General features: G+C 39.6%; 1 protein-coding gene across 2 annotated transcripts; it reads left to right on the top strand.

Annotated features, from left to right (window-relative positions):
- The first annotated feature begins 1,539 nt into the window (after positions 1 to 1,539).
- On the top strand, positions 1,540 to 21,110 carry LOC105007368 (G protein-activated inward rectifier potassium channel 1-like). Of its 2 annotated transcripts, none has more exons than XM_010866274.3 (3): positions 1,540 to 2,611; positions 19,482 to 19,698; positions 20,124 to 21,110. In XM_010866274.3, the coding sequence occupies exons 1-3, from the start codon at positions 1,940 to 1,942 to the stop codon at positions 20,822 to 20,824; spliced, it is 1,590 nt and encodes a 529-aa protein (XP_010864576.2). In that variant the 5' UTR covers positions 1,540 to 1,939; the 3' UTR covers positions 20,825 to 21,110. The 2 variants fall into 2 exon arrangements, with proteins under 2 accessions (XP_010864576.2, XP_034147911.1); XM_034292020.1 differs by lacking the exon at positions 20,124 to 21,110 and adding an exon at positions 13,059 to 13,147 and having other exon boundaries at positions 19,482 to 19,544.
- The last annotated feature ends 5,021 nt before the right edge of the window (positions 21,111 to 26,131 follow it).

The raw sequence follows: 26,131 nt of genomic DNA, 5'->3' as shown, positions 1-26,131 counted from the left end.
TGAACAAATCTTATTTAAGTTATTTAAGCATTAGCTAATGACAGCCTCATGCATATTGCTATGGATACTCCTAGACACAGAGAAGGGTATGGGACAGACAGCACCATTGTGTATATCAACCAATAAATCCTTTGTATTTATTATTCTCTTTCTGCTGCCAGAGGGGAAAAATCTACTCCAAAAAAACCAAAACAACTTTGAAATATGTAGTCTAATCTGGAAGGGTGAACCTCATACAACCTATTTTGTTAGCATTCATATGTTCTGAATTAAATACATTATTAGTCCATGTGCATAACAGGCTTCATGTGCATGTGGCTCAGGATGGTTCAGCAGTCTGAGCCACTGCCTCTGGTGCACTTGTACCATTATAGTGTTTGTTCAATTTCAGCCCAGTGCTCCTTCAGTAAAAACATAAAGCATCGCAACGCATTTCCTACATTTTGAAACTTTCAACATGAAAAAATCCACAATAATACCTTTAGATTTTTTTTTACTCTTGATTTATGCATGGTGACATGTGCATGACATGCTTTTAAACTATTAAAGCAACAAACAACAAGCCAGACATGTTAGACATACTCAAATCAAATAATAATTAATAATATGCATAGTTTTGCAAGTATAATAATATTTTAAATAACTTTTAATGAGACCCAGAGTTTAAGATATTGAACATTTTCAGAAATTAAAAGGGATATCTCAAATCTGCTTGTGCATGTTATCATTTCATTATGTGTTTTTGTATGCAAACAAATCATTTGTGGTGAGTAGAACACTATCATTCCACTATAACTGCAATGTAAAAATTATGCATAATGAAAGTAGAATTACTTTTAATTTACCCAAAAGACAATTCAATAACAGCTGTTCATTGCTTCTAAGTACTGACTATTTTACTCCAATTAATGTTCTTAAAAAGGAATCTTACCCTGAGCTAAAAACGACCTCAAATTGTCTCAGACATCACCACCGATAGTAATCAAAGTGAAGTTCGCATGAGCATCAGATGATTGCACTGTCTGTTTCAGTGGCCTAGAATTGGTTGGTCTTTAAAACACGGTGTAACGGTGGAACTTTTCTGATAGAAGAATTGATCCGGAATTCGGGTAGAATCCAGGCAGGTGTAAGCATCACTGGGTTCTAATAGACCCTATGTTGAGAATTGCACTTCTAACCAATTATCACTAGGGGGAACTAAATAGTTGTTGAACGACTATCCAGGGTGAAATAAACATGATTACACGTATATCATGAAGTTAAAACTGTATCGGAGCATTCCAAAAATAAATGAAAAGTAATGTGCCTATATCACTAAATGAACACTATAGGCCTAGGTAAATTCAAATGTATGTATATCACAGTGGGGAAATCGGAGAATATTAACAATATTCAGCAACTTCCTCTACCTGAATGGGTTGTACAAAGAGGCTAATCACAACCCTCCACTCCTTCCATCCCAGAGACAATCTTAGACGCAGCTACTACATATGCTATAGCGAGAACCGCAGCACTTCAGCTCAGAAGTCATCTGACTGAACGCGCCCAAGCAGAGAAAGTGCAGCGGTAGCGCAAGCCCGACACCCATACTATGCATTGATGGATCTCCAGTGTGGAAAGAGGACATTTGTCTAGTTGGATCCGTTAGGTTTATCAAGGACATGTCATTTGCTTTTTTCCATAAGCTTCTGTCATAATATGACATCACAACAATGATGTGAAGCCCGGGACTGTATAAAAGTTGGAGGACTGAGGCGCCGATAAATGCTGGAATTCGTATTAATTCGACTACTATCCGGATTGTGATGTATATGTCTTTAACACTTAATTACAAGCTATATCATCTAATGGTGAAGAAGTGATTATTATATAGCATCTGTTCGATATTAATACCTATGCCAAGCTTGCGTAAAAGCTATTTGGGTTAAGCAAATTATTAATGATGTCTGCAATACGCAGAAAATTTGGCGAGGACTACCAAGTAGTTAATACCAAACGGGACATGGCTTTTTCTGCACCCGTAAAGAGAAAGCGCCAGCGTTTTGTGGAGAAGAACGGTCGCTGCAACGTTCAGCATGGTAACCTTGGCGGGGAGACAAGCCGATACCTCTCCGACCTTTTCACTACGCTAGTCGATCTGAAGTGGCGGTGGAACCTGCTCATATTTATATTAACCTACACGGTAGCTTGGCTGGTTATGGCATCTATGTGGTGGATAATAGCTTACATCCGTGGTGATATCAATCCACATGGCCATGAGTCGACCTATACCCCGTGCGTCGCGAACGTGTATAACTTTCCGTCTGCTTTCTTGTTCTTCATTGAAACTGAGGCTACTATCGGTTATGGTCACCGCTACATCACAGAAAAGTGTCCGGAAGGCATTATTCTTTTTCTCTTCCAGTCTCTCTTGGGTTCTATAGTGGATGCATTTCTTATCGGCTGCATGTTTATCAAGATGTCCCAGCCGAAGAAGCGTGCGGAGACGCTCATGTTTAGCCAGGACGCCGTTATCTCGCAACGGGATGGAAAGTTGTGTCTTATGTTCCGAGTGGGGAACCTGCGGAACAGCCATATGGTGTCAGCCCAGATCAGGTGCAAACTAATTAAGGTACATAATTTGCATTCAAAATGTCTCATAGGTCCTTCCATTGTTTCGCTTATGTGGTGTGTTATGCCAACGTGTTCATTGACTTATGTGCGTCATAACGTGAGCAGTGGTGTACTATGTTAAGAAACTAAGTAATGATATCGTTTTGGCGGATGTCTCCAGGCTATTTCATCATTTACATTTCAGATAGCCTTTACTAAACTATATTCCAATGGGAACAACGTACATTTTAGGCAATTCTATACATTTTCCTAGATGCCCAAACGTGGCCTGGGCGAGTAATTTACATCCGTTTTTGTTCCAGTGACCACCAAATCACCCTCCAACGGTGGTGCTTTAAGCAGTAATTACAGGATAATAGGGTGAACATCAATGGACTTGGCTGTTTGTTACATTTAGAATGCTTAGCAGTGCTTGAAAGGGTTTCAATCCAAACACTTTTCAGGTAAACTTAAAATAATATCTGGAAGCTTATTTTTGGTTTCCAATTTTGCTTGAGATGTCATTCCTACTGCTGATGATCAGGCGAACTCAGTGAACAGATGTGTTAGGGGCTTCCCCTGACCACTCTCTCCACACAAAATGATTTACTCAGTATAAGTTTACATTATTTACACACGGAAATACTTAACTTTTACATTATCCATTTTCTATTTGTACTCAAGTGTGATTTTGGTGTTTCTTCCACAAATACAAAAATAAACTATAGGCATATTGCAGATTTTATGCAAATTAAAGTTTCATTTATTGTATTCGATGGCAATAATTGGATTTTGACCATTGTTTTCTATGAGGGCTTTGTAAATTCTATTTCTTCTTCTGTATTGACTGAATTCCCTTCCGTCTGCTTCTAAATAGTAACAAGTATTGCGTCAATCGTCAAGGTGTGTTTAGGAACCAATTCAAAATGTAACTAATCTAATAAATAGGCTGCACTATCCTGACACAGACCTGACTGTGTGCCAGTGAATTGTGTATACTGGCAAATACAGTACATCTGCTATGTTGTCAGAATCACTTCTCCTTTCTACCATACCCAGTGTTGTATATAGAATCAAGGGCCATGTGTGCATGTGGGGACCTGAAATCTCCAAAAAAAATCTATAAAACCTGAAAAAGAAGTCTCTAATATTTATTTGGTTATATCCCCACCAGGAAAAAAGTACATCTCTGGATTAGGGGTTAAGTTTAGGATAAAATAATAAATAATTGGACATTGTTAGAAGTGGGGTTACTTTTAAGATTAGGCTTTACCGGATAGGTTTAGAGTAAGGCTAGGACAATGTTGAATTTAGGCATACGTGTTAGATTATTGAGGTTTAGGGATAGGGAACATACATTTCTGCTTTTCAGGTCCTCACAAGGATAGAAAATCAGGTGTGTGCATGCGTCTATGTGTTAGAGTTACTGTAACATCAATGATCTGCTGAGTCTGAGGCCAAACACACCATACAGGGTAATCAAATCTCCCCACTGTTTTCCACTCAGCAGTATGAAGCTCAATGGGCTATATATTCTAAGTCAGGCCCTTGTAGTAACTCCCTGGAGATTGTATGGATTGACAGTTAAACCACACTCATTGTACTCTCTTGTATTGATGCCAAAAGACTAAAGAGTGGGTTTTTTTAACCTTGCATAGCTGCTTTTACTCTAGAATGTCTGAGTGAATGAAATACAGCTCTGAGAATAATTGGTCAAGCATAATCATATCTACACACTCATGTCTGTCATGCTTCTTTTGAAGGGCTACAGAATTTTGTATTTGCCAAAAAGGTTTGAATGGACAGCTGGATCCCAGTAGGAAGATTTTTGATTGCACACACATCTATGCCTCATAGATGCAAAACTTCCAAACACTGGTGTTTTACCCATGAAGTCCAGAATGTGTTCTGTTTCCATTGACACGTACCGGCGCCAGTTGACCAGTAGGTTGTGGCCAAGTAGCCAGGCTCTGACTTGGTGCCAAACCCTGGACTTTGGGATTTAGGGCGGGGTTTGCGGGTTGGTGCATTACATGCTGTGAAAACGCTGGATATTTTGCTATTCGAATAGAAAAGCGTATAATTTGCTTAGTCTTCGGTTTCTTGAAATGGGCTTCAAGCAATCTAACAAATAGATCCCCGATAAAATAAAGTAAAGCAACACTACAGGGAAGCCAAGACTCACCACGGAAAGAGTGTGAACGACTGAAGGTGGTACGATACCATTGACTCAATAACATGGTGTTCGACTACATTCTTACTTTTTTTTTACTCAGAAAAGTGTTGCGTTATATTTTTCGTAACCGGAAAACCAAATCGCGTTGATAGTTTACTCCTCCCTTCCCACCTTAGCCCTCCGTTAAGTCTTTGGTACCAAACGTATAGCCGAAACAGGAAAGTTTAGAGCTAACATTAGCATAAATCAACGGTGTAGTCCTGGTACCATGGTAAATCACTAGTGGAAATGCGGCATTAAAGAACACTCCCCCACACTCTTATTGGTTCTGTAATGTTTATCACTATTTTCAGACTGGATACATTTAATTGATAACTAGTATATCAAGACTGCAGAAAAAACGAAAATAAATCCTGGAAGAAAATTGAATTCTGTTTTGGTAGAAGTGCGCTTTGTATACAGAAAAATAGTATAGGTCAATTGTCTTCAATGTGCACGGTTAGCTCTCCACCGAAGCAAGGCATTTGATAGGTTTATGTCACTGATTTACAGTGTGTTCCCACCTCCATTGAGCTACCTTCCCTTTTAATCCACACCTTCCCTTTTAATCAAAACCTTCAGACACTTGGTCCTTCGGTGTGACACGTGATTTAAGTTGACCCCATCAATAGTGTAACGAATACGCTCGGGAGACCGATATGGATGAATCAAGCGCGGAGCGTACACTTGTACAGCACAGGGATTCAAGGCAAATGGAAAAATGATAACAGGCACACGCCCGGTACACGGGGAGGCTGGAGGGCAGGGCAGAGGTACCCAGATGGCAGGAAAAATGGGTAGTCCAGGAAAACAGGTCCAAAAGGCTGGTAGAAGGCGAAGGCACAGGCACAGGCAAGGGTAAGACAAAAGGTTGGTCAGTTAGCAATGGTCAGGAGATCCAAAATCGAAGTGGAATATACAGCTATACCACTGCACCTTTTTCTTTCCTTTCCAAAAAAGTTGAAAAGGAAAGTCTTGAGTGAGGAACAGAAGTGTTCAATTTGCAGTAGTCTCTAAATTTTAACACCTTATGTTCCTCACTCAAAACCTTCCTTTTTTCCTTTTTTGGAAAGCTTTGACTGAGTATTTGAAACATGTGCAGTCAGTTAAAAAGTGGCCCACCGATTCTCTATTTTGTCTGAATTAAACATTGTTCACAGTGATTGTTTTTTTTAATCATGGTTTCAAAGAGGACTAGTGGTGCTGTCTTTTATAAGGACTGCGACAATAGTCCTTGATTGGGAAAAAAATCATAGTCAGAGATCATGTAAAAGGTGTGTAAACCATTAACTCGCTGTAGATGAAAACGTGGAAATACACTAATGCAAAAAACACTGGGCTCATAACTTAAATCCAGATTCTCAAAATGAATAGGGGAAGTAAGTGAATTGACTTGAATTCACCCTCCACTTCTTAGAAGCACTACATTGTTTAAATTGTCAATTGCACACATGGTCTAACTGAAGTGTAACTTCAGTTTTTAATCCAACCCTTTCAAATTGTCGTGTTGCGGGGGCTGGCACATTGGGCGCCTGGGGAGCAATTAGGCTCTGATTTTCCTAAGGGACGACAGATTCTTTCACCTAGAGACTAGGTTCATTTTTAATCTAGCACTCTTTCGGGTCCTGTCCCAACACGTCTGACTGCTAGGCTGCCTTCTGCCCTATTCAATGATATTGTATCCCATTCATACTGCTAGTAGTATATTTGTATTACAGTTGACTATTATATAACTTTCCTATACCGTATTGTCTATAACCTAGGTCACATGGGTTGCCAGGACAGCTGACAGGAGAGATGAAAGCACGGACTGTAAATTGTTTTGACGGAGCCATGGAAACCATAAAGTGTGAAAATCAAGAGGATCACATGGGTCATAAATTCTAAGAGACGTGGATACTTGATTGAATATTTCGTTGAGTAGCTACAACATGGATTCCAACATGGAACATATATACATATACTCATACGTGCTCACACACACATACATGCTTCTTTTACTATATGTGTGAAGTATTTTTCTTTGGGACCAAAATGAATTTGCATAAAAAATCATATATTCTTTAACCCCTAACCTTAAATGTAAATGTTTCATAGGTGGTGCTTTCCACTGTAAATTGATAATTTTTTTAGGTGGTGCTTATATTTGAACGTGTACAAGGAGTATTATTTTGTACAAAATACATATTTGTAAATGTTCCTTCAGATATCTGTGTAGATTTGGGCCACTGCCAGAGGTCAGCCATTATTGAAGGCCACCTTGGAGCAATTAACTTTAAGTGCCTTACTCAAGGGCAGAACAACAGATTTGTTCACCTTGTACGCACTTAATGACCACCAGGCCCCCCAAATTGAGTCCTAGACAAAGTCAAGTACCACACAGATACTATGCATACCCCAAATTTCATATAACATTATGTACTGTACTTTCACCTATTTTGTCACTATAATGCATGATTTCCCAGGACTTATACACATGAAGGATCTTCATTTGACTTTGCTTGCAATCAATTTGTTGTAACAAGAAAATGCAGAAACAGGAACGTTTTAATTATTATAGTCATATGGACATTTTCAAAAGACAAAATCAGGATTGCCAAGTGGAAACTGCAAACTACAGAAGGCTTTTTAAACTGTAATTTTAAGATCGAGTTTTTGACTTTATTTGGTTAATGACAGTGGTGTAAGAAAAAAGTAGTTTCCAACGAGTGCATAAGGCATCTGCATAGACACTTAGCCCACCAGCCGTATTCAAACAATATACTATATATTGAATGTACAGCATTGATCCTGCAGTGATTCAGTGAAGCAGCGGTGTACAACTACACTGTGTATTCGTTAGTATATAGTACTTTGAGATTGATTCATCTCTGTAACAGAAACAGGGAAAAGTAGGACAGGGCAGACGGCATTCACAACTTAAATAGATTTTAACGGTTAAAAAAAACTAACATAATTCTATCGATTGCAATATTAAGTTAAAAAAAGTTGTGAAATAACATAGCATTGAAAGAGGCTCTTCTCAGCAGGTTGTACGCATTGCAGGGAGTGATTGCATTGCTGGCAATAATCAAGATTGGTCTTGTTTGAGGGGGACTGGATTTTCTTAGACACCATGTTGGGTTTTCCCCCCAGAGGGAGAAGGTGAAGGAACAGAGAGAGAGAGACAAGTACAGTTTGAAATATTACTAATAGAACTAGGCAATGAACCAGCACAGCAGCCAAGCTGCAGTGTAAGCTGGATGGGTGGATCGACTGGGACATATGGACACTTGCACACGCACACATACACGCGCAATTCTCTTTCTGGGAGACCGCCAAAAACGGTAAGCAGAATGCGTGCACACAAACATAATTTACTGGGAAATGTGCTTTCATGTAGCTAACTTGAAAGCACAACATTGAATACCACATTGACATCTTATAGAAGATGCATAGTATCTACAGTGAGGGAAAAATTATTTGATCTCCTACTGATTTTGTATGTTTAAAAAGAAATTATCAGTCCATAATTTTCATGGTATGGTTTATTTGAACAATGAACGCATTGTCAAAAATGTTATAAATTGATTTGCATTTTAATGAGTGAAATATGTATTCGACCCCTCTGCAAAACATGACTCAGTACTTGGTGGCAAACGCCTTGTTAGCAATCACAGAGGCCAGATGTTTCTTGTAGTTGGCCACCAGATTTGCACACATCTCAAGAGGGATTTTGTCTGATTGATTGAGTTTGGAATAGCAAGACATCCCCCAATAGCAAGACATCCCCAAAAAAGGGAATGGATTTGCGAGGCATGCCAGTCGATCTGTACGGTGCTAGGCTTTGAGTCTGTCGTTGGTGGCTGGCTTTCAGTAAGTAGTTCAAACAAAGTGGGAAAAAAGTATTTGATTTCCTGTTGATTTTGTAAGTTTCCCAATGACAAAGAAATTATCAGTCCATAATTTTCAGGGTAGGTTTATTTCAACAGTAGAGACAGAATAACAACATAAAAATCCAGAAAAACACATTTAAAAAATGTTATGAATTGATTTGCATTTTAATGAGTGAAATAAGTATTTGGTCCCCTCTCAATCAGATTTCTGGCTCCCAGGTGTCTTTTGTACAGGTAATGAGCTTAGATTGGAGTACACTCTTAAAGGGAGTGCTCCTAATCTCAGCACATTACCTGTATAAAAGACACCTGGGAGCCAGAAATCTTTCTGATTGAGAGGGGATGAAACATTTATTTCACTCATTAAAATGCAAATAAAAGTATAAATTTTTTTTGTTTTGTTATTCTGTCTCTTACTGTTCAAATAAACCTACCATTAAAATTATAGACTGATCCTTTCTTTGTCAGTGGGCAAACATACAAAATCAGCAGGGGATCAAATAACTTTTTCCCCCTAACTGTACAAGGGTACAATGACTAATGTTTAATGGTCAGAAGTTACAGGTCATTTGGTAGTATTCACTGTGAGTTGAAAACAAACCCTTTAAAGAACATAAATGTACCATAAATGGTCTCAGAGAAGATATGGTAGCTCAACCACTGTAGGTGGTAAACTGAGTAATTGGGAGCCATTAATACATGTCTGTCCAACCTGGTCTCAGGAACCTACGTAGACTATTTTACAAAAATCCAGGGCACCCGATTTCGTATGATATGTGACATTACGTTAGGTTACATGACAACGCGCCACCAAATTATTTAAATGTAACATATCTTACGAAATGATTAAAACGTAACATATCTTACGAACGCTATTACAACGTATCAAATGTTAAATGTTATGAGCGCTATTAAAACGTAAAATAAGATATTTACAAATGTATGATATTTACAAACGCTATGAAAGACGAATTATTAAATGTTTGACCTGTGTTTTGAACTGGTGACCTTTGGATAAGAAGGCTGTCGCCTTACCCACTGCCCAACACTAGACATGATGATTTAGGATGAGTAACAGCAATAACAAGGTCGCTAGAATATGTTATAAAAGCATTTTATCGTTAATGTTATGTTAATGTTAGGCATCACAGCACTGGAGTTAGGGTTAAGGTTAGATCTCACAGCACCGGGGTTAAGGTTATGGTTTGGGCTACAGTTAGGACACAAAAAAGGTTAGGTTAAGGTTTGGTTAGGGTTATGTCTCACAGTTCTGGGGTTCAGGTTAGGGTTAAGGTTAGGCATCACATAACTGGGGTTAAGGTTAGGGTTGTGCTTTGGGTTAGGATTACAAAGAAAATCACTTCAAACATATTTATGTTGTGACAACACCACTCGCCAAGACAGGTTACAGGTACCTCGCTGGAGCAGTGGCTAGTGCGCCAGTCTAGGATGTGGAAAGTTGCTGGTTTGAACCATGGCTGCTGCATTTTCTTTCTCCATTCCGACTCTATCGTTATTTTACTGCACGTAATATATCTTATGAAATCCCCTGCCTAAATTTAGGTAAAATAGTCAACGTCATCCTCCTGAGACCAGATTGGTCTGTCTGGTGTAGGGAATTAGAAATCCATGGAAAGCATGGCTTGGAATTTTGAAGTTATGGGACTTGCTTTATGTATTTCGCTCATTGTATTGAAAGAATGAAACATCAAGTTACCCATTTTTTATTGTTACTTTAAAAGGAGTACTCTTGCCTTGTGAGCCAAATTAATGAATATTTTCTGTAATTTTGTGGGATTATAGAAATCTGAGGAGAAAACCTTAACAGTTTTTCTTCTAAATCTGTCAGAGGTTACTCCATAGAAATCCTTTAAAGGATATATAGGATAGATTGTTTTTAAAGAGAGAATGCAGAGAAAGAGTGTGACTGTCCATTCTGGCTTATTCTGGTGACCCAGAGTACTTCAGATCTCACTTTTTATTGTCTCTTATTGTCTTTTTTTCAAGTAAGAGAGCATGGTTCTTGTGTTAATCCGAATCCTAGTGTATGGAACGCCATTTGCAAGTACAAATGGCAAGTGAAGGTAGCATGTGCAACTGAAATGCAGGGATAGCAGCAATAAGGTTCCCAAGGTAGACAAACATGAAGCAACTGAAAATGACCTTATCAGACTTTGCAAAGCATTGTCAGAATCCAATAGTACAAGAAGAGTAGTGAACCAAGGTCCCTGAAAGGCAGTACTAAGCGGTGGGCGAGTGGGTATGGTTAGTGTTGGGTACAGAGTTCAGCAGTGTTACATTAGCTGGGAAGAACATGTTCCTGAGCCTGCTGGTGCGTGAACGTAGAGACCTGTACCGCCTGTCTGATGGTAGAAGGGCAAACAGTTTGTGGCATGGATTCAAAGTGTCCCTGATGATGCTGAGTGTCCTTTGCAGTCATTGCTTGCGTTGGAGGTCTATGATGGCTGGGAGCTGGGTACCAGTGATGTGCTGGGCGGTTTTCACCACCTGTTGCAGGGCCTTCAGGTCGGCCACGAAGCATCTGTCAAACCACGCTGTGGTTTAGTTAGTGTTGAGGGTCCAGGAGAGGTCCTGGGAGATTTGGACACCCAGGAATTTGAAGCTGAACACACGCTACACCTCAGTGCCATCGATGAGAACTGGGGCATGACTGCAGCCTTTAGATTTCCTGTAATCCACAATGAGCTCCTTGGTTTTCTTTGCATTGAGGACCAGGTTGTTGTCAGCGCACCATGCCGCCAGGCACTTGACCTCCTACCTGTAGGCTGAATCGTCTTTGTCACTGATCAGGCCTACCACCATGGAGTCGTCTGCGAACTCGGTGGTGTTCAAACTGAGTACAGGAATGCACTCGTGAGGAGGGAGTACAGGAGGGGGCTCAGTGTGCAGCCATGTTTAACACCAGTGTTCAGGATCACGGTGAAGGAGGTCCTGCAAAAAAAGCTGTAATAGCATGGATTCGGGTGGGGGCGAACTCACAGTGTCTGTGGAGACTTCTGCTCTGATCACTAAGCCATACAGTAGTGTAGTGGTGTAACGTCCTATTTGTCTGTATACAACTATTAGATCGTTGGTGGTGGGACCTTATACATTTGTCAACCAGCATTATACATTTTTGTTGTTAGTTTTTCGCGTAGTTAACTTATATGTTCACAAAGTTCTATCAAGCGGACTAGTTGGGAGAGAGAAGTATGTTTTGTTGCCCTCTCTCTAAACTGGGTTTCAAGACAATGAGTCCAACACCTCTAGCGATTTATGATGTTAGAAATGTCTGTCACAGTTCGTCCATCACGACATAACCACAAACTTTTTTACTTTTAGCTTTCTGTATGTAGCTCCTGATGTAATGAACACCAGGACCAGAGTTGTGTGGGTCCAATTGCAGAAGTGCAATGGTAGATTTATTGTTTACGTCGCACAAGGGAGTAGGCAAGCACACAAACGATGAAGACAGGCAGAGAGTCGGAAACCAGAATATCAGTCCTTGAAGGCGAAGGCACAGGCAGGGATGAGCAGAGACGCGAAACCGAGAAGCAGGCAAGTAGGTCAGGAAGCCGGGTGATCAATCCGCGGAGGCTATAGTACAGGACGGGAGAGACGGCAAGGATATCCAGGGGGCAGGCAGGGAGGTCGGTGTTCCGGGAAGGCAGTCCGTACTGGTAACCACACAGGTAGGGTAGGCAGGGAGAGACACGACGGGGCGGACGAACAGGTCAAGACGCAGGGTTCTGGAAACTAGGAGAGAGGACGGGACAAGAGGGTAGAGAACACAACAGGCTGGGAATCAACAAAGTAATGCGAGCGCACGATAGAATGCTTGGCAGGTCCACTGGGAACAATACCTCACACTGGAGGGGAGGAAGAGCACAGGCTAAATAGAGGGGTTAACAGGGCACAGGTGTTCAATATTCAGGTGATTGGGATCTGGAGTGTTGGGTGCGTTCATGCGTGCTGTGAAGTGAACTGGTGGCAGGTGCGGAGCGTGGCAGGGAGGAGTCGGACCGGGAGTGACGGGAAGACCTCACACCTGAAGCTTGTAGCCAGTGAAGTTTTAGTTTATCCTCAACAAATCCTAATTTGTTTTGTCCCTGGTCAGATGACAATTAATTACTTAAAAATCATACAATGTGATTTTCTGGATTTTTGTTTTAGATTCCGTCACTCACAGTTGATGTGTACCTATGATAAAAATCTACATGCTTTGTAAATGGGAAAACCTGCAAAATGTGCAGTGTATCAAATACTTGTTCTCCCCACTGTATGTTGTCATTATTATCTTAAAATATTCATTACAAAAACACAAAATTTCTTTTTTATATGCTGTTATTATAGTTTTTTGTTTTTGTTTCTGACAGACAGAAGCGCCGGCGTGTTCATCTGTGCGACGGGTCATGCTGTCAGTGTACTCAACTGGAAAAATCTTCGGATGAGAAAACATGTTGTGGTATTGTCCACTCACATACTAGTTCATACATATCTCTGATTGTCTCTAATTATACATAAGTATCATCAGAGCAAATAAATGAAACCACAATCCTATGCAATATTCCATTGACTGAAACATTCTATAATACATTGCATGGTGTTGAAAAATGTACCTAAAACCATATATAATGAGTAATCCTCCTCTGAGCCGCCACTGAATTGGTAGGTTGGAGAGGTGGTCCTGGTCAGGTTGGCCCTGCTGTTGGGGGATGCCATGCTTGATGGCCAGTTTGTGGAGCAAACGGCAAGCCATTTTGCAGGCATTTTCAATGTTACAATGCACCCCCAACCATTGTGCGCTCCACGACAGACCTTGTGAGCACATTAGCTGCATTAAAGGCCTTTCCTCAGGATTTGTCAGGGGGGCATCAGGCAGGTTTTCAATGGATAACCCCCATCTCCAATAAGGGTTGACCATAAGGACGATTCATGGTATTTTACTAATAGAACATAACTAAAATCAGTAAGCACTCACCAAAAGACAACCATCTCTTAACAGCTCCTTCCAGTAGGCGACGACCAATAGTGCTGGGTCATGGGTTCCCCAAGGCCAACTTCAAACCAGATTCAGATTTGCTCAATATTTAAATTAGAGTATTTAAACCAACAATAGTGCCTTGCTGTAAGTGATGTTAAATATGTTTGTGAAAGCTGTCCAGTGTTTAAGTGTGGCCAGATAGAGTCCATCTGGGCATGAAGCTTTTTTAAAGTTAGTAGAACTTAAATTTTCCATCATAAATCCATAAGTGGTGTTTGGCTCTTCTAGGGATCCTCCTTTGCTGCAGAGCAGAGTTTACTCTGGGCTTTCTACTTCACAGTGGAGGCTCACAATTAAACAACAGTTTGCTGTTTCTGTGCTATGTTCAGTTGTGTTCGACACCTATGTCATTGGTGTGAGATTATAGTATTAGTTTCACAAGAACCATAACAGACACGGGCAAGCAAAATCCTTCTGTAGTGTTCTGGTTGCTAACATTCAGTTCACTCAATTTCTGTTCAAACGAGAACACACACACTAAATAGTTGAAAGAATATTCATGCCATGCAAGCATGATGCTTTTGTGCTAGAGTGAGAATAGCAAGGGCACTATAAGGGGAGAGTTGGTTTGAATGCAAACTGGTGTTTCTGTAATTCAGCTCATTTCCACAAGGTAGGAGCAGATTTAGGATATCTCCACTAAGTTAGCATTTTGAGTGAGGTCTTTTATTTAGGGCCTATTATTATTACTACAATGTAAATAATAAATTAATTTACTCATGACACTCCCTTTGACATAAATAAAAGAAAATATATACTGTATCTACACTACCAGTCAAAAGTTTTAGAACACCTCTATTGTTGGATTGTTTCATACCGTTTATTGTCCTAATGTACTATGAAATTAAATCATAGAACAAATAGAACCAACCATGGAATTTTTTTCTTTAATATAATGTAATCTACATTTTTGAATCATAAAAGTAGCCACCTTTTGCAGACATAACAGTCAAACACACTTGGCATTCTTACTACAATCAAATATTGATCAGAAATGTTCTTCCCAACACTGTTGCACACGTTTGCACATCTGTAGCACTTGTATGTTGCTTTGCTTTCAACCCTTCTGCCCAGTATATCCCAAACCAGTTCAATGGGGTTGAAGTAAGGAGACTGTGTTGGCCATTCCATGACTTGAAGCCTATCATCTTGTTCTTTTCATCTAAGGTAGTTAGATTTATATTTTGGGTCATTATCTTGCTGTAGGATGAACCCCATTGGTCCATAAGACCTTCCAGTCTTCAGAAGTCCACCGGCGCTGCTTCATGCCCCAGGCCTAAGATAAGAAAAATAAGACCTTATTTTTCTTATCTTAGCAGTAACTTTCATACTGCCACTCGACCCATCAAACCAAGAAGTTCCAAGTCTTCTCTTCACAGTTGAAACTGAGTCTTGCTTACTTTGAACAGTGTGAAGCTGTGTTCAAGCTGTTGTGTTGTGAGCTGCCTATCATGCAAGCTGTTGACTCTCAGAAACTTATCTTCTGGTTCTGTTGTGGCTTTGAGTCTGCCAGATATCTTCCGGTCAGAGTATCCACTATTATCTAAGTGCCTTTTGATGGTTTAGGAAACTGTACTCACTGACACTTTGGCTTTCTTTGCAATTTCTCTAAAGGAAAGAACTACACTTTTATGGGTTATAAAGTCAGTCTGTCCGTCTTCCTTTGTAAATTGCCCTTTTCTTGCCATTATGATAGCAATATACTACTTCCTGCACTACAACACTGTCCAAATAATGCATAAGAGGGTGTAGTCTGGTCCAATATAGCTTTCATAGAGACAGAGGGTTTGTTAGTAATCAACAAGATTTAGGACAAATGTAGGAATTGTTAGCATCAGGTTTCAAGGCTTAATTTACTTCCATTGCTGGAGAATAGCTGAGTTCTTAAACATTTTTTATAACTCTGAAATAACCCTGGAACCCTTAAGTTTGAGCATCACATGGTAGTGTGAAAAGTGCTGTCAACATAATAGTGTGGGACACAGGGTGTTTGATTATGTCTTACTGGACATTTCATTAATCACTTTTATCTTGATGTGGTTGAAGGCAAGTATGGTTAAAATCCCCTATGATGGTTAATGTATAATTTGTGTACATACTTTGAACCTCCGTTATTTGGTCAGCCAGTGGCTGTTGTGATGTGAAAGTGCAGGCACTCTGCAACCCCTGCCAAATGGGCCTGTGAATCATAAGGTTTGCAGTATATGTGTAGTGTAAATTTAAATCTTCTGACTTATCTTGGTCAAAGGAGAGAAGTCCTTTATGTAGCTTTTCCATTTCATTTACAGGTGAACATACCATATGCTTGAAAGGAATAGATCTGGAAGGGTAGTATGAAGACCATTCTCGCTTATACCAATATATCATATTGAATTATCATAAAATATCTGGTAAAAACAGCAGGTAGTCATTGGAGTAGGTTCTCATTGTCAGTGTCATTTTCTCATTTCAGATGAAGCACATTCCAAAATGCATCCAACAAACACAATGAGTAGTGTCTGGTACCAATAAAGAAAATAGTATTAGGATTAGGATTCAGCTAGAAGGTAAAATTATGACCAAAAGTAATTCAAAATGCTACAGAGTGATGGCAAACTGAAAACCACCAGTTCTAATGTCGGTTCTAACCCCTTTCTATCGTCCGCAGATGTTGAAAACATTTTTCAAATGTCTTTTGTCGTCATGTTATTTTTAAGATCCTCTAGTGTGGAAAAATACCACCTAATACAATTAATAGGCGAAGAGAGGGGATTCTGCAGAAGTCACCACAAACGACAGCTCTCTGTTATGAACACAGTTGAAGCTATAAAATGGCATCACCCCATGTGAATTCATTTTTATTTTATTTCCTTCCTGTCTCTTCTCCGTCTGATGTTCTGTGTCATTGTCTATTCCTGCCATTTATTTTTTGACCTCTATCTCCTGCTCCCCATACTGTGTGTTATCTGTTATACTAACTACACCAGGTCTCCAACAGCTCGATTGGGAGCAACTGGCAGCACATAACTGAATAAACTATTCTGAAGGTAAATTATTTTCACATTCCATCATAAACTGTCATGAACAAATCTCAGAAGTATCAGACACACACTGTTCTTAAAACCACCTAAGTAGGCTTACTTGGCAGAAGTATATAATGAGTAAGTACAATGTCATGTTATTTGCAGTGTTGGTAAGTAGTGAACTAATTTAACTACAGTTTGCAGTATCTTGATGGTAGTTGAACTACACTAAAATATTGGTAGTGTTTTTAGTACTTTTTAGCGGTGTAGTTAAATAAAATAACTAAACAATAAATGTTTGGCACAAAATCAGGAATTTTTTGGGAGGTTGGGATTTATAGCTTCACATGCAATCATTGTAAAAAGAAAGTGTAAAAAGAAATGTGTATGAAATAGCAGCTGCAGTACGCTACAGATTAATGAGACCGTCTCATTCTGCTTTTGCTTGAAGTGCAATTAAAAAGACCAGGTGTGCTATTAAAAAATCTTCCTGACAGATTTTTTTATGAGGTGATTTAATCATTGACAAAAAAACTAATTTTCTTCTCTAAAACCAATATAATGTAATGCTTTATTTGAAGGACAGAGCCTCCACAGGAGCAGTGGGCTGGACCTACATCAGAAAGTGTTATGTTATATAAAAGGCCCTTGTCGGTGGTGCTTCACCAAAAACCTTTTTATCATTTTGCCAACCTTGATTTTCTAACTTAGATTCATGTTGCATCAAAATAGAGGTATTAAGCATAACAAAAACAAGCAGAAGAATGGCAAAAAACCTTTTCATCACAACAGGGTGAGCGGTATTGTTGTTTCTGTCTGATTAACATATTTTGAGGCGTGTCTTGTACTAGGTTGTGTATAAGGCTCTGTTGAGTGAGACTGCTGTACCAGATATGGCTATTGTGTCCTATCAAGTTAAGTAAAGATGAGAGTGGCAGCGAGTCTATTACAATCTAAAAAGGTTAAGCATTTTGCCATGTCTTTTGGTCAGTTTTTTCTTTGTAATAGCTGCCAGTTTGGAAGACTGATAAGTATTTGATAAGGTTGTGATATGATGTATTAGTGATTTTAAACATAAACAGTTAATTGATATATTGTAAATACCTAGTAGTAAACCCACTTCCACATAACTACAGTTAAATATAATTAATAAAACATTAAAGAAATGTATTAATTAATCCATATTACTGTAGCATTTAGTATTTTATGGTTTATTACAGTACATTTTAATGTCATTTTTGTACTACATGAAATTACACAGTTCTTTCTTTGCTGCTACAATACCTTTATATGACAGCAGATCTGATGTACTACCATAAGTTCTGAGCAACTGTTAAATTCACGCTAACCCCTTTGAAGTTGACCTCATACCTACCGTAAAGTATGGTGGAGGACATTTGATGTATGGGGCTGCTTTGCTTCCGCTGGTCCTGAGGGCCTTATTAAAGTCGACAGCATCATGAAACTTTGCGAGTACACGGATAACTCTGCCAGAAAGCTGACATGTGGCCACAGACAACATTTTGCAAGGGACATTTTAGTCTTTGGACTGGAAACCTGTGGTTTGAATATAATTGGGCAGCCTTTAAGTGCAGATTAAAGTTAGCAAAGATGTGGAAGATGTGTAAGGATTCCCAGGGTTGGTAATTCACAAGGCAGGGTGCTAAAGTACTAAAGACAGGAACACCAACAATCTACATCGCTTCCTTTTAATCTGTTTCTCTGGGTACTTTTTTTGGAGCGTGCAATATAGCTCTGTTTCTTTTATTTATTTCAAAACGGCCTTCACTGCTCATTGTTATCCAGGTTTCTGATAATTTTGGACCTGACTATTTATGAAGCCTTATAAGGGGCTTATGTGTTTAAAAATGGGAATCTACCATCAAGTGTGGTTCAGGTTCCTTGTTCACCCCAGGGCCATTACATGAACAGTAAACATGTTACCTATCCTCCAGTGACTTGTATCAAACATTAATGATGCACTGTAGGCGCCTGCCGCTAAAAGACAGCTTTTCCCAGCCAAGACGATGACAGAACCAAGGGTACGGACTCCTTCCTGTGAAATGTCGCAGCCTTCGCTCCCCATCGCCAATGTGAATAAGAGTCAGTCTGTTTTGCCATCTGTCGTCCTCCCGGCAGTCTATCCTGAAGCCCCTGTTTAAACCTGCTTGTGTCATGTGTCCTGATTTTATCATGTTCTTGTCTGCTGATTCTTACAAAATCTGATCGCAATCACATCACAATGCTTTTTTTAATAGTCTATAGTTGTGTGTGGGGCCTTGTGGAGATACATTCTTAGTATGGCACGCCAGTGGTTGTCGATTCAGTTTTCACAGGGGTGCTAGTATGTTGTCTTGGATGATTAGAGAGGAGGTGTACAGTTTACAGTTCTTTTAGGAAACCATGTCTTTTATTTCCTCAGTGACTCAAGGTTTTGAGATTATCTGTGTAGATTTTTAACAAATAGTTATCTTCCATCATTCAGCACACAGAGCTGGTTTTTAGTCCTAATTGTTCCACTGAAGAGAAAAAGGGAGTAAAGGGAGCTACATTGATCTGATTCAGTCTTATTTTATTTTAAGTCCTGATTGCCCTAACCCCATTCCTGGACACTTCATAATATACGTTAGCTCCTCATAGATCTGATAGGATCTACAAGATCTTATGGTAATGTGTTCGCCACATTACCATATTTCAATAAACATTTTGTTACTCCACCTCCATGCATGGGTCACAATCTTTTGTTTTCCCAGTCTCGCCAAACTCCAGAGGGAGAGTTCCTACCCCTGGACCAGTGTGAGCTGGATGTAGGATTTGGTACAGGGGCCGACCAGCTCTTTCTGGTGTCTCCTCTGACCATCTGCCACGAGATCAATCCCAAGAGCCCCTTCTTTGACCTGTCCCAGCGTTCGCTCATGAATGAGGAGTTTGAGATCGTGGTCATCCTGGAGGGAATTGTGGAAACTACTGGTAAAAGCCCCGTACCAAATATTTCTATAATTCAATATATTTTTTAAAGGGACATTCTGTAATTTGTAGATACATTTTTGGACTATGGAATGCAAGATTTCCCCATTCGTTTATCTGTAAAAGCTTATTCCTCCTTACCTCTGAGGTGAATAAAAGGCCTACCATTCAGAGTAATCACATCAAATATTTAAGACAATATTACATTTAATAATATTTAAATATTACATTAAATGATTGCTTCTTTTTTTATTGTTCTCCTTCACTTCTTTCTCTCAATCTATTTCCCTGTTTTCACTTCCCCTGTCTTTTTTTTCATACTCTGCTTTCTTTTTGGTGTTTCTTGTATACTCTCCATCAATTTCCTTTTCCCTGATGTTCATCTCTTTGTGTTTCTCTCTCTCTCTGATCATATCCCTTCATCGCAGGCATGACGTGTCAGGCGCGGACCTCCTACACGGAGGATGAAGTATTGTGGGGACACCGCTTCCTGCCCGTCATGTCCCTGGAGGACGGCTTCTTCCGGGTTGACTACTCCCAGTTCCACAACACCTTCGAAGTCAACACTCCCCCTTACAGCATCAAGGAGCATGAGGAGAAGATCTCACAGACCTCCCCAAACCCTCCGCTGGTTGTCCCCAACTCTGCCTCCCCTTCCCTTGGGAATGGGGGCCGGGGCCGCAAGGACAGGATGTTGTCAGTGGACTTTGTAGACTGTGGAGAGGATCACGGGATGGGGAGGCGGCCCAGCAAGTTACAGCGTATGAGCTCTTGTTTGGAGGAGCTTCCAAGGGGGGTAAAGACAGGAGGAAACCTGCCTGGGGAGAAGACCTTCAGCAGGGGGATCCATGGTGATTGGCCCCTGGAAGTCGAGGGTCTGGTCTCCATCACTGTCCCTGGGAGCCAGGGGGAGGAAAAGCTCCAGTTTAAGACATTAGATGGAGGTCCTGGCACCAAAGAGACATTGCCTCACTCAGTTGGGGAGCAGGAGAAGCAAAGACTAATCCCTGCTCTGAACCCCATTCTAGCCTCTGTACCAACCGCAGTCCAGATCCCTTTGCCCGGAGGTGGGGGGAGGCCAGAGGACAACCTACCTGCCAAACTGCGGCGAATGAACGCTGATCGCTGACTTTGAAAGTGGATCATTGATTGTCAAATGACCGTTAAACGCAGGGCACAAACAAGACAAAAAATACTTTAAATGAAGTTAGATGGAAGAGAAAGATTGATGGGTATTGTTGTTTTCAACTGGAAAATAAACTACTGTGATTTAATTTTTGTTTTGTTGAATACTTTACAATGACTCTTGCTTTGTATCAAGTTGTCCATTACCATACAAAAGAAGTACAACTACACTCACCTAAAGGATTATTAGGAACACCATACTAATACTGTGTTTGACCCCCTTTCGCCTTCAGAACTGCCTTAATTCTACGTGGCATTGATTCAACAAGGTGCTGAAAGCATTCTTTAGAAATGTTGGCCCATATTGATTGGATAGCATCTTGCAGTTGATGGAGATTTGTGGGATGCACATCCAGGGCACGAAGCTCCCGTTCCACCACATCCCAAAGATGCTCTATTGAGTTGAGATCTGGTGACTGAGGGGGCCATTTCAGTACAGTGAACTCATTGTCATGTTCAAGAAACCAATTTGAAATGATTCAAGCTTTGTGACATGGTGCATTATCCTGCTGGAAGTAGCCATCAGAGGATGGGTACATGGTGGTCATAAAGGGATGGACATGGCCAGAAACAATGCTTAGGTAGGCCGTGGCATTTAAACAATGCCCAATTGGCACTAAGGGGCCTAAAGTGTGCCAAGAAAACATCCCCCACACCATAACACCACCACTGCACAGTGGTAACAAGGCATGATGGATCCATGTTCTCATTCTGTTTACGCCAAATTCTGACTCTACCATCTGAATGTCTCAACAGAAATCGAGACTCATCAGACCAGGCAACATTCTTCCAGTCTTTAACTGTCCAATTTTGGTGAGCTTGTTCCTATTTGGTAGCTCTTTTTCCTATTTGTAGTGGAGATAAGTGGTACCCGGTGGGGTCTTCTGCTGTTGTAGCCCATCCGCCTCAAGGTTGTGAGTGTTGTGGCTTCACAAATGCTTTGCTGCATACCTCGGTTGTAACGAGTGGTTATTTCAGTAAAAGTTGCTCTTCTATCAACTTGAATCAGTCAGCCCATTCTCCTCTGACCTCTAGTATCAACAAGGCATTTTCGCCCACAGGACTGCTGCATACTGGATGTTTTTCCCTTTTCACACCATTCTTTGTAAACCCTAGAAATGGTTGTGTGTGAAAATCCCAGTTACTGTGAAATACTCAGACCGGCCCGTCTGGCATCAACAACAATGCCACGCTCAAAATTGCTTAAATCACCTTTCTTTCCCATTCTGACATTCAGTTTGGAGTTCAGGAGATTGTCTTGACCAGGACCACACCCCTAAATGCATTGAAGCAACTGCCATGTGATTGGTTGATTAGATAATTGCATTAATGAGAAATTGAACAGGTGTTCCTAATAATCCTTTAGGTGAGTGTATAAGAACACATCTAATTTATTTAGCTGTGAATTAATTTAAACAAGTCACCATCTGTGCCCCCATTGAGAATGACACCTCTGCTTTTAAATCTGTTAGTTTTGGATGCCATCAACACTGGTCCCACTTTAAATTATCAACTTTGAATTTACATACTTTTCAAAATAACAAAGCTGGGTTTCCTTTAGTGTTTTTTAAACTTTATTAGATTACCAACTTTTATTTATTTATCTTTGACAAATGTATATATTTATTTTTTAATTTATTGACATGTCATTTGTTTTATTTTATTGTGAATTACTGTATTATACAGTCTTTACAAGAATGTATTATAGTTGCTGTACCTGAAAATGTCCGTTATGAGCAGGTACAGTATGAGCGAAAACAATATACTGTGGAGATTGGGATTATTAACATCTGCATTTATTATGAACAAGCCTTTTCACACTTTAAAATGTACTTCATATTGCAGCAGACTGATAATAAATACTTTTGAAACCACTGTGTTTATTGTTTCTGAAAAATAATACATATCCCAGAATATTTGTTAGCTGTACAATTATTTGTTAATTTATTCATTATGTATTGCTTAGTAATGACATCCTTTCATGAGCTTGGACCTTCTTAAACACGACATCAAACCCCAGCTATTCTTTCCAAACTTCTTAGAGTTCACCTTAGGCCGTTCATGGGCATTTAATTAATTAATTTGTCTGAAGGCTGATATAAATCACAAAGATGTTTACTCTTTCTGCATGACAACATTAGTGACAACACTAGTTCATTCGTCTTAACTTCCTCTTCTACAGCCAAAATTATCTTCTACAGCCGTTATACAATGGACAATGTCCAGAGGAAGATTTACTCATAATTTAATGACAGATTCTGTAGTATATCAAACAAGTGGTATTTATGAAGGCAGATAATGGCATCAGTACCATCCTCTTTACACAGACAAGTGCAAACCAAACAGTCTTTGGATACTTTCCAAGTAGTAGTTTTTAAGCTAGGTTCCAAAAGCTATGGTCAATATGTGAACCAGACAGATCTGTATAGCTTAGTTTGGCTTGACCCTGTTGACTCTGTAGTTGTACTTTTCTACTTAAAGGCCCGGTGGGCTCGTTATCAGGATTAACCTTTTTTAGATTATATTTTCACACTCTGCTTTTCATTTCAAAAAACGCTATTCTATTCTTTAATGAAGCCAGGCTTTTTGTTAATATAATGACACAACAACCATATCTTAGTTTCTACTCTTTCCCAATGAAGAAGCTCAGGAAGAAATAGATAATAGCGATTCAAAGGCGTTAGGGACCAAATTTCAAGATTTCTCTGCACAGAACTCCTGTCTGCACCAGGGGGCTATACCCTGTTGCAGTGGGGGGAATGTTGTTGTGTGTGTGTGTGTGTGTGCGGGACATTTCCTATAATTCAGCTCATTGAAAGGGGCCGGTTTTCTTTCTTTTAAAAATTGTACTAATAATTTTATCCTAATTAATAAGGTTATTTAGGTTAAAGTAAATACAAATGAAAGTATTGAGTACATAAGCTAACATGCTTAGGAAAGCTTTGTAGGTGCTTTGAGTTAATTAGCTGATTAGAGATGACTGTACTGTATTTTTTTATATATTAATAATAGTCTAATATTTTGAAATACTGGATTTTTGATTTCCATGAACTGTAAGCCTGATTTATGCTTCTGCGGGTCTGCGTTGTTAATGTCATGTGCGTCTGTACGCAGACGTGCTCAGCATATAGTTGAGCGGCCTTGTTCTGTAGATGGCCATTACACTTCTTAGCACTAGGATGCGATGTCGCGGAAAACGTTGGTTTGTTCGCTTGTAGAGCAGGAAAGCTTCACATAAGTAATTGTATAGTTGGTAAACATAACAGGTAGCTTACTAGCTAGATCGGGGAAGGCGGTTTCTGGAATGGCGCGTTTGAGAGAGCTAGTAAAATTAAATGAATTAAGAAAGAGAGAAGACTATTGGCACCTGGTTTGTTCGCTTATAGAGCAGGAAAAATTCACATAAGTATCTGTATAGTTGGTAAACAATATAATAGCTATCTAGCTAGAATACTATGCTTGTTCCACAGATGCGTAATATGGACGAATAGCTTGTTTAAAATATTTTAGCATGTCGGCTAAACGTTTCAATAATCTTCTGCAGCGCTTGAAACCCTTTATTACACATCAAGCCACCCACTTCACGCAATCCTGCTTCAGGGGACATTTGCTATCCCTCCACCTGCAAACATTCCTGGGATAGGAGTCACCATCCCCATGTCATCGTTGGAGATGCTGCTTTTCCATTGCATGTAAATCTGATGAAGCCCTTTCAAAGTAAGCAATTGTTTATTGATATTCTGAAAATATTTGGAGAGTTAAATCATAAGCAGATATTAGATTAATAGGGTTATATAATTAATACTCAAATGTTCTGCCTTCTATTTGTTTCCATTGCACATTTAGAATTGCCATATGTAAAGCATTTTCATTAATTGCACATCTATACATTCCACTTGTACATACATGTACTTAATACTTGTAAATAGTTTGCGAACTGCATTTCTTTGTACTGTACTTGTTCACTGACAATAGATTCAACTTTGTCATTGAACAGTACAAAAAATGCCTTTAGTTAGTGGGTTTTTTGTTATTTTACATTTCAATGTATATTCTGCTTTACCAGGTGCCAACCTGAACAAAAGCAAGAGGATCTACAACTATCAACAATAACGGCCAGACGTGTGATTGAGAACTCATTTGGGATGACGTTCCCATGGTGAATTCTAGGCAGACCGTTGGAATTCCTACCAGACAAATGTACATGTTGTGAAGGCCTTTGCTGCACTGCACAACTATCTGGCCTATACAGATGCTGCCAACACACCTGCAACTAAGTATATACCACCTAGTTTCAAAGACTCTTTTGAACAATGGTGAGGCACAGCTGGGGAGTGGAGAAGACAAGTAACAGAAGAGTTGCTGTTGGAGTCTGCAATGACCTGATAACGTTTTTCATGTGCCATGGCAGGATACGGTGCTGAGGGGCTAGTCTACTGAACTCTCAGTGAATTATGGACATACAAATATTTAACAAAATAAAGAAGTTCTTTAAATATGTATGACCAATTGTAAGTGTAACAAAGTATTGCAAACAGTGAAAAGAGCAGACTACATAGAACTTATTTAAATTTAAAAGTGCACTCAAGTATTTTGTTTAAACATGCACTCTCTGAATTTTAAATCAAAGAATAAATTAAATTAAACAATATTGAATCAAATAACTCAAAAGGTCAACATCCATGAAGTATGCAAATTATTTTGACTCAAATCACATACAAAAGTTTAGTCATTTTGAAAAAGATAACTTTGGCCACATCAGGGTGTGTTTTAAAACACTGTCTTCAGCACTTTCTTTCACCATCTCAAATAAAAGCTGATGGATTTTGAACTTGGCTTGACCTTTTATGTTGTGGCAGTTCGCGTATCAGTTCACCTATGGCGTGGCAAATTATTTTGACTCAAATCACATACAAAAGTTTAGTCATTTTGAAAAAGATAACTTTGGCCACATCAGGGTGTGTTTTAAAACACTGTCTTCAGCACTTTCTTTCACCATCTCAAATAAAAGCTGATGGATTTTGAACTTGGCTTGACCTTTTATGTTGTGGCAGTTCGCGTATCAGTTCACCTATGGCGTGACAAAATCTTGCAATATCATCGAACTCTGAAGTGATAGCATGTCTCTCTTCCCTCTTTTCTGCGCGTATCCAGAAGGTTAAGTCGAGCTGTAGTGTCATCATTCTTACTAATTTTCTTTGGTGCTCTCTAGGAAGATGAAGAGGAGTCGAGGCAGGATGTACCTGGAGAG

Source organism: Esox lucius, chromosome 5, assembly GCF_011004845.1.
Source record: "Esox lucius isolate fEsoLuc1 chromosome 5, fEsoLuc1.pri, whole genome shotgun sequence".
Classification (NCBI taxonomy): domain Eukaryota; kingdom Metazoa; phylum Chordata; class Actinopteri; order Esociformes; family Esocidae; genus Esox; species Esox lucius.
Note: the sequence above shows the minus strand (reverse complement) of the source record. Positions and strands in the feature narration are given on the sequence as shown.

Coding starts and splice junctions, on each gene's coding strand:
- LOC105007368 (XM_010866274.3), top strand. CDS start 1,940: ATGATGTCTGCAATACGCAGAAAATTTGGCGAGGACTACCAAGTAGTT. Junction 2,612..19,481: donor TCAGGTGCAAACTAATTAAG/GTACATAATTTG, acceptor TTGTTTTCCCAG/TCTCGCCAAACTCCAGAGGG. Junction 19,699..20,123: donor GGGAATTGTGGAAACTACTG/GTAAAAGCCCCG, acceptor CCTTCATCGCAG/GCATGACGTGTCAGGCGCGG.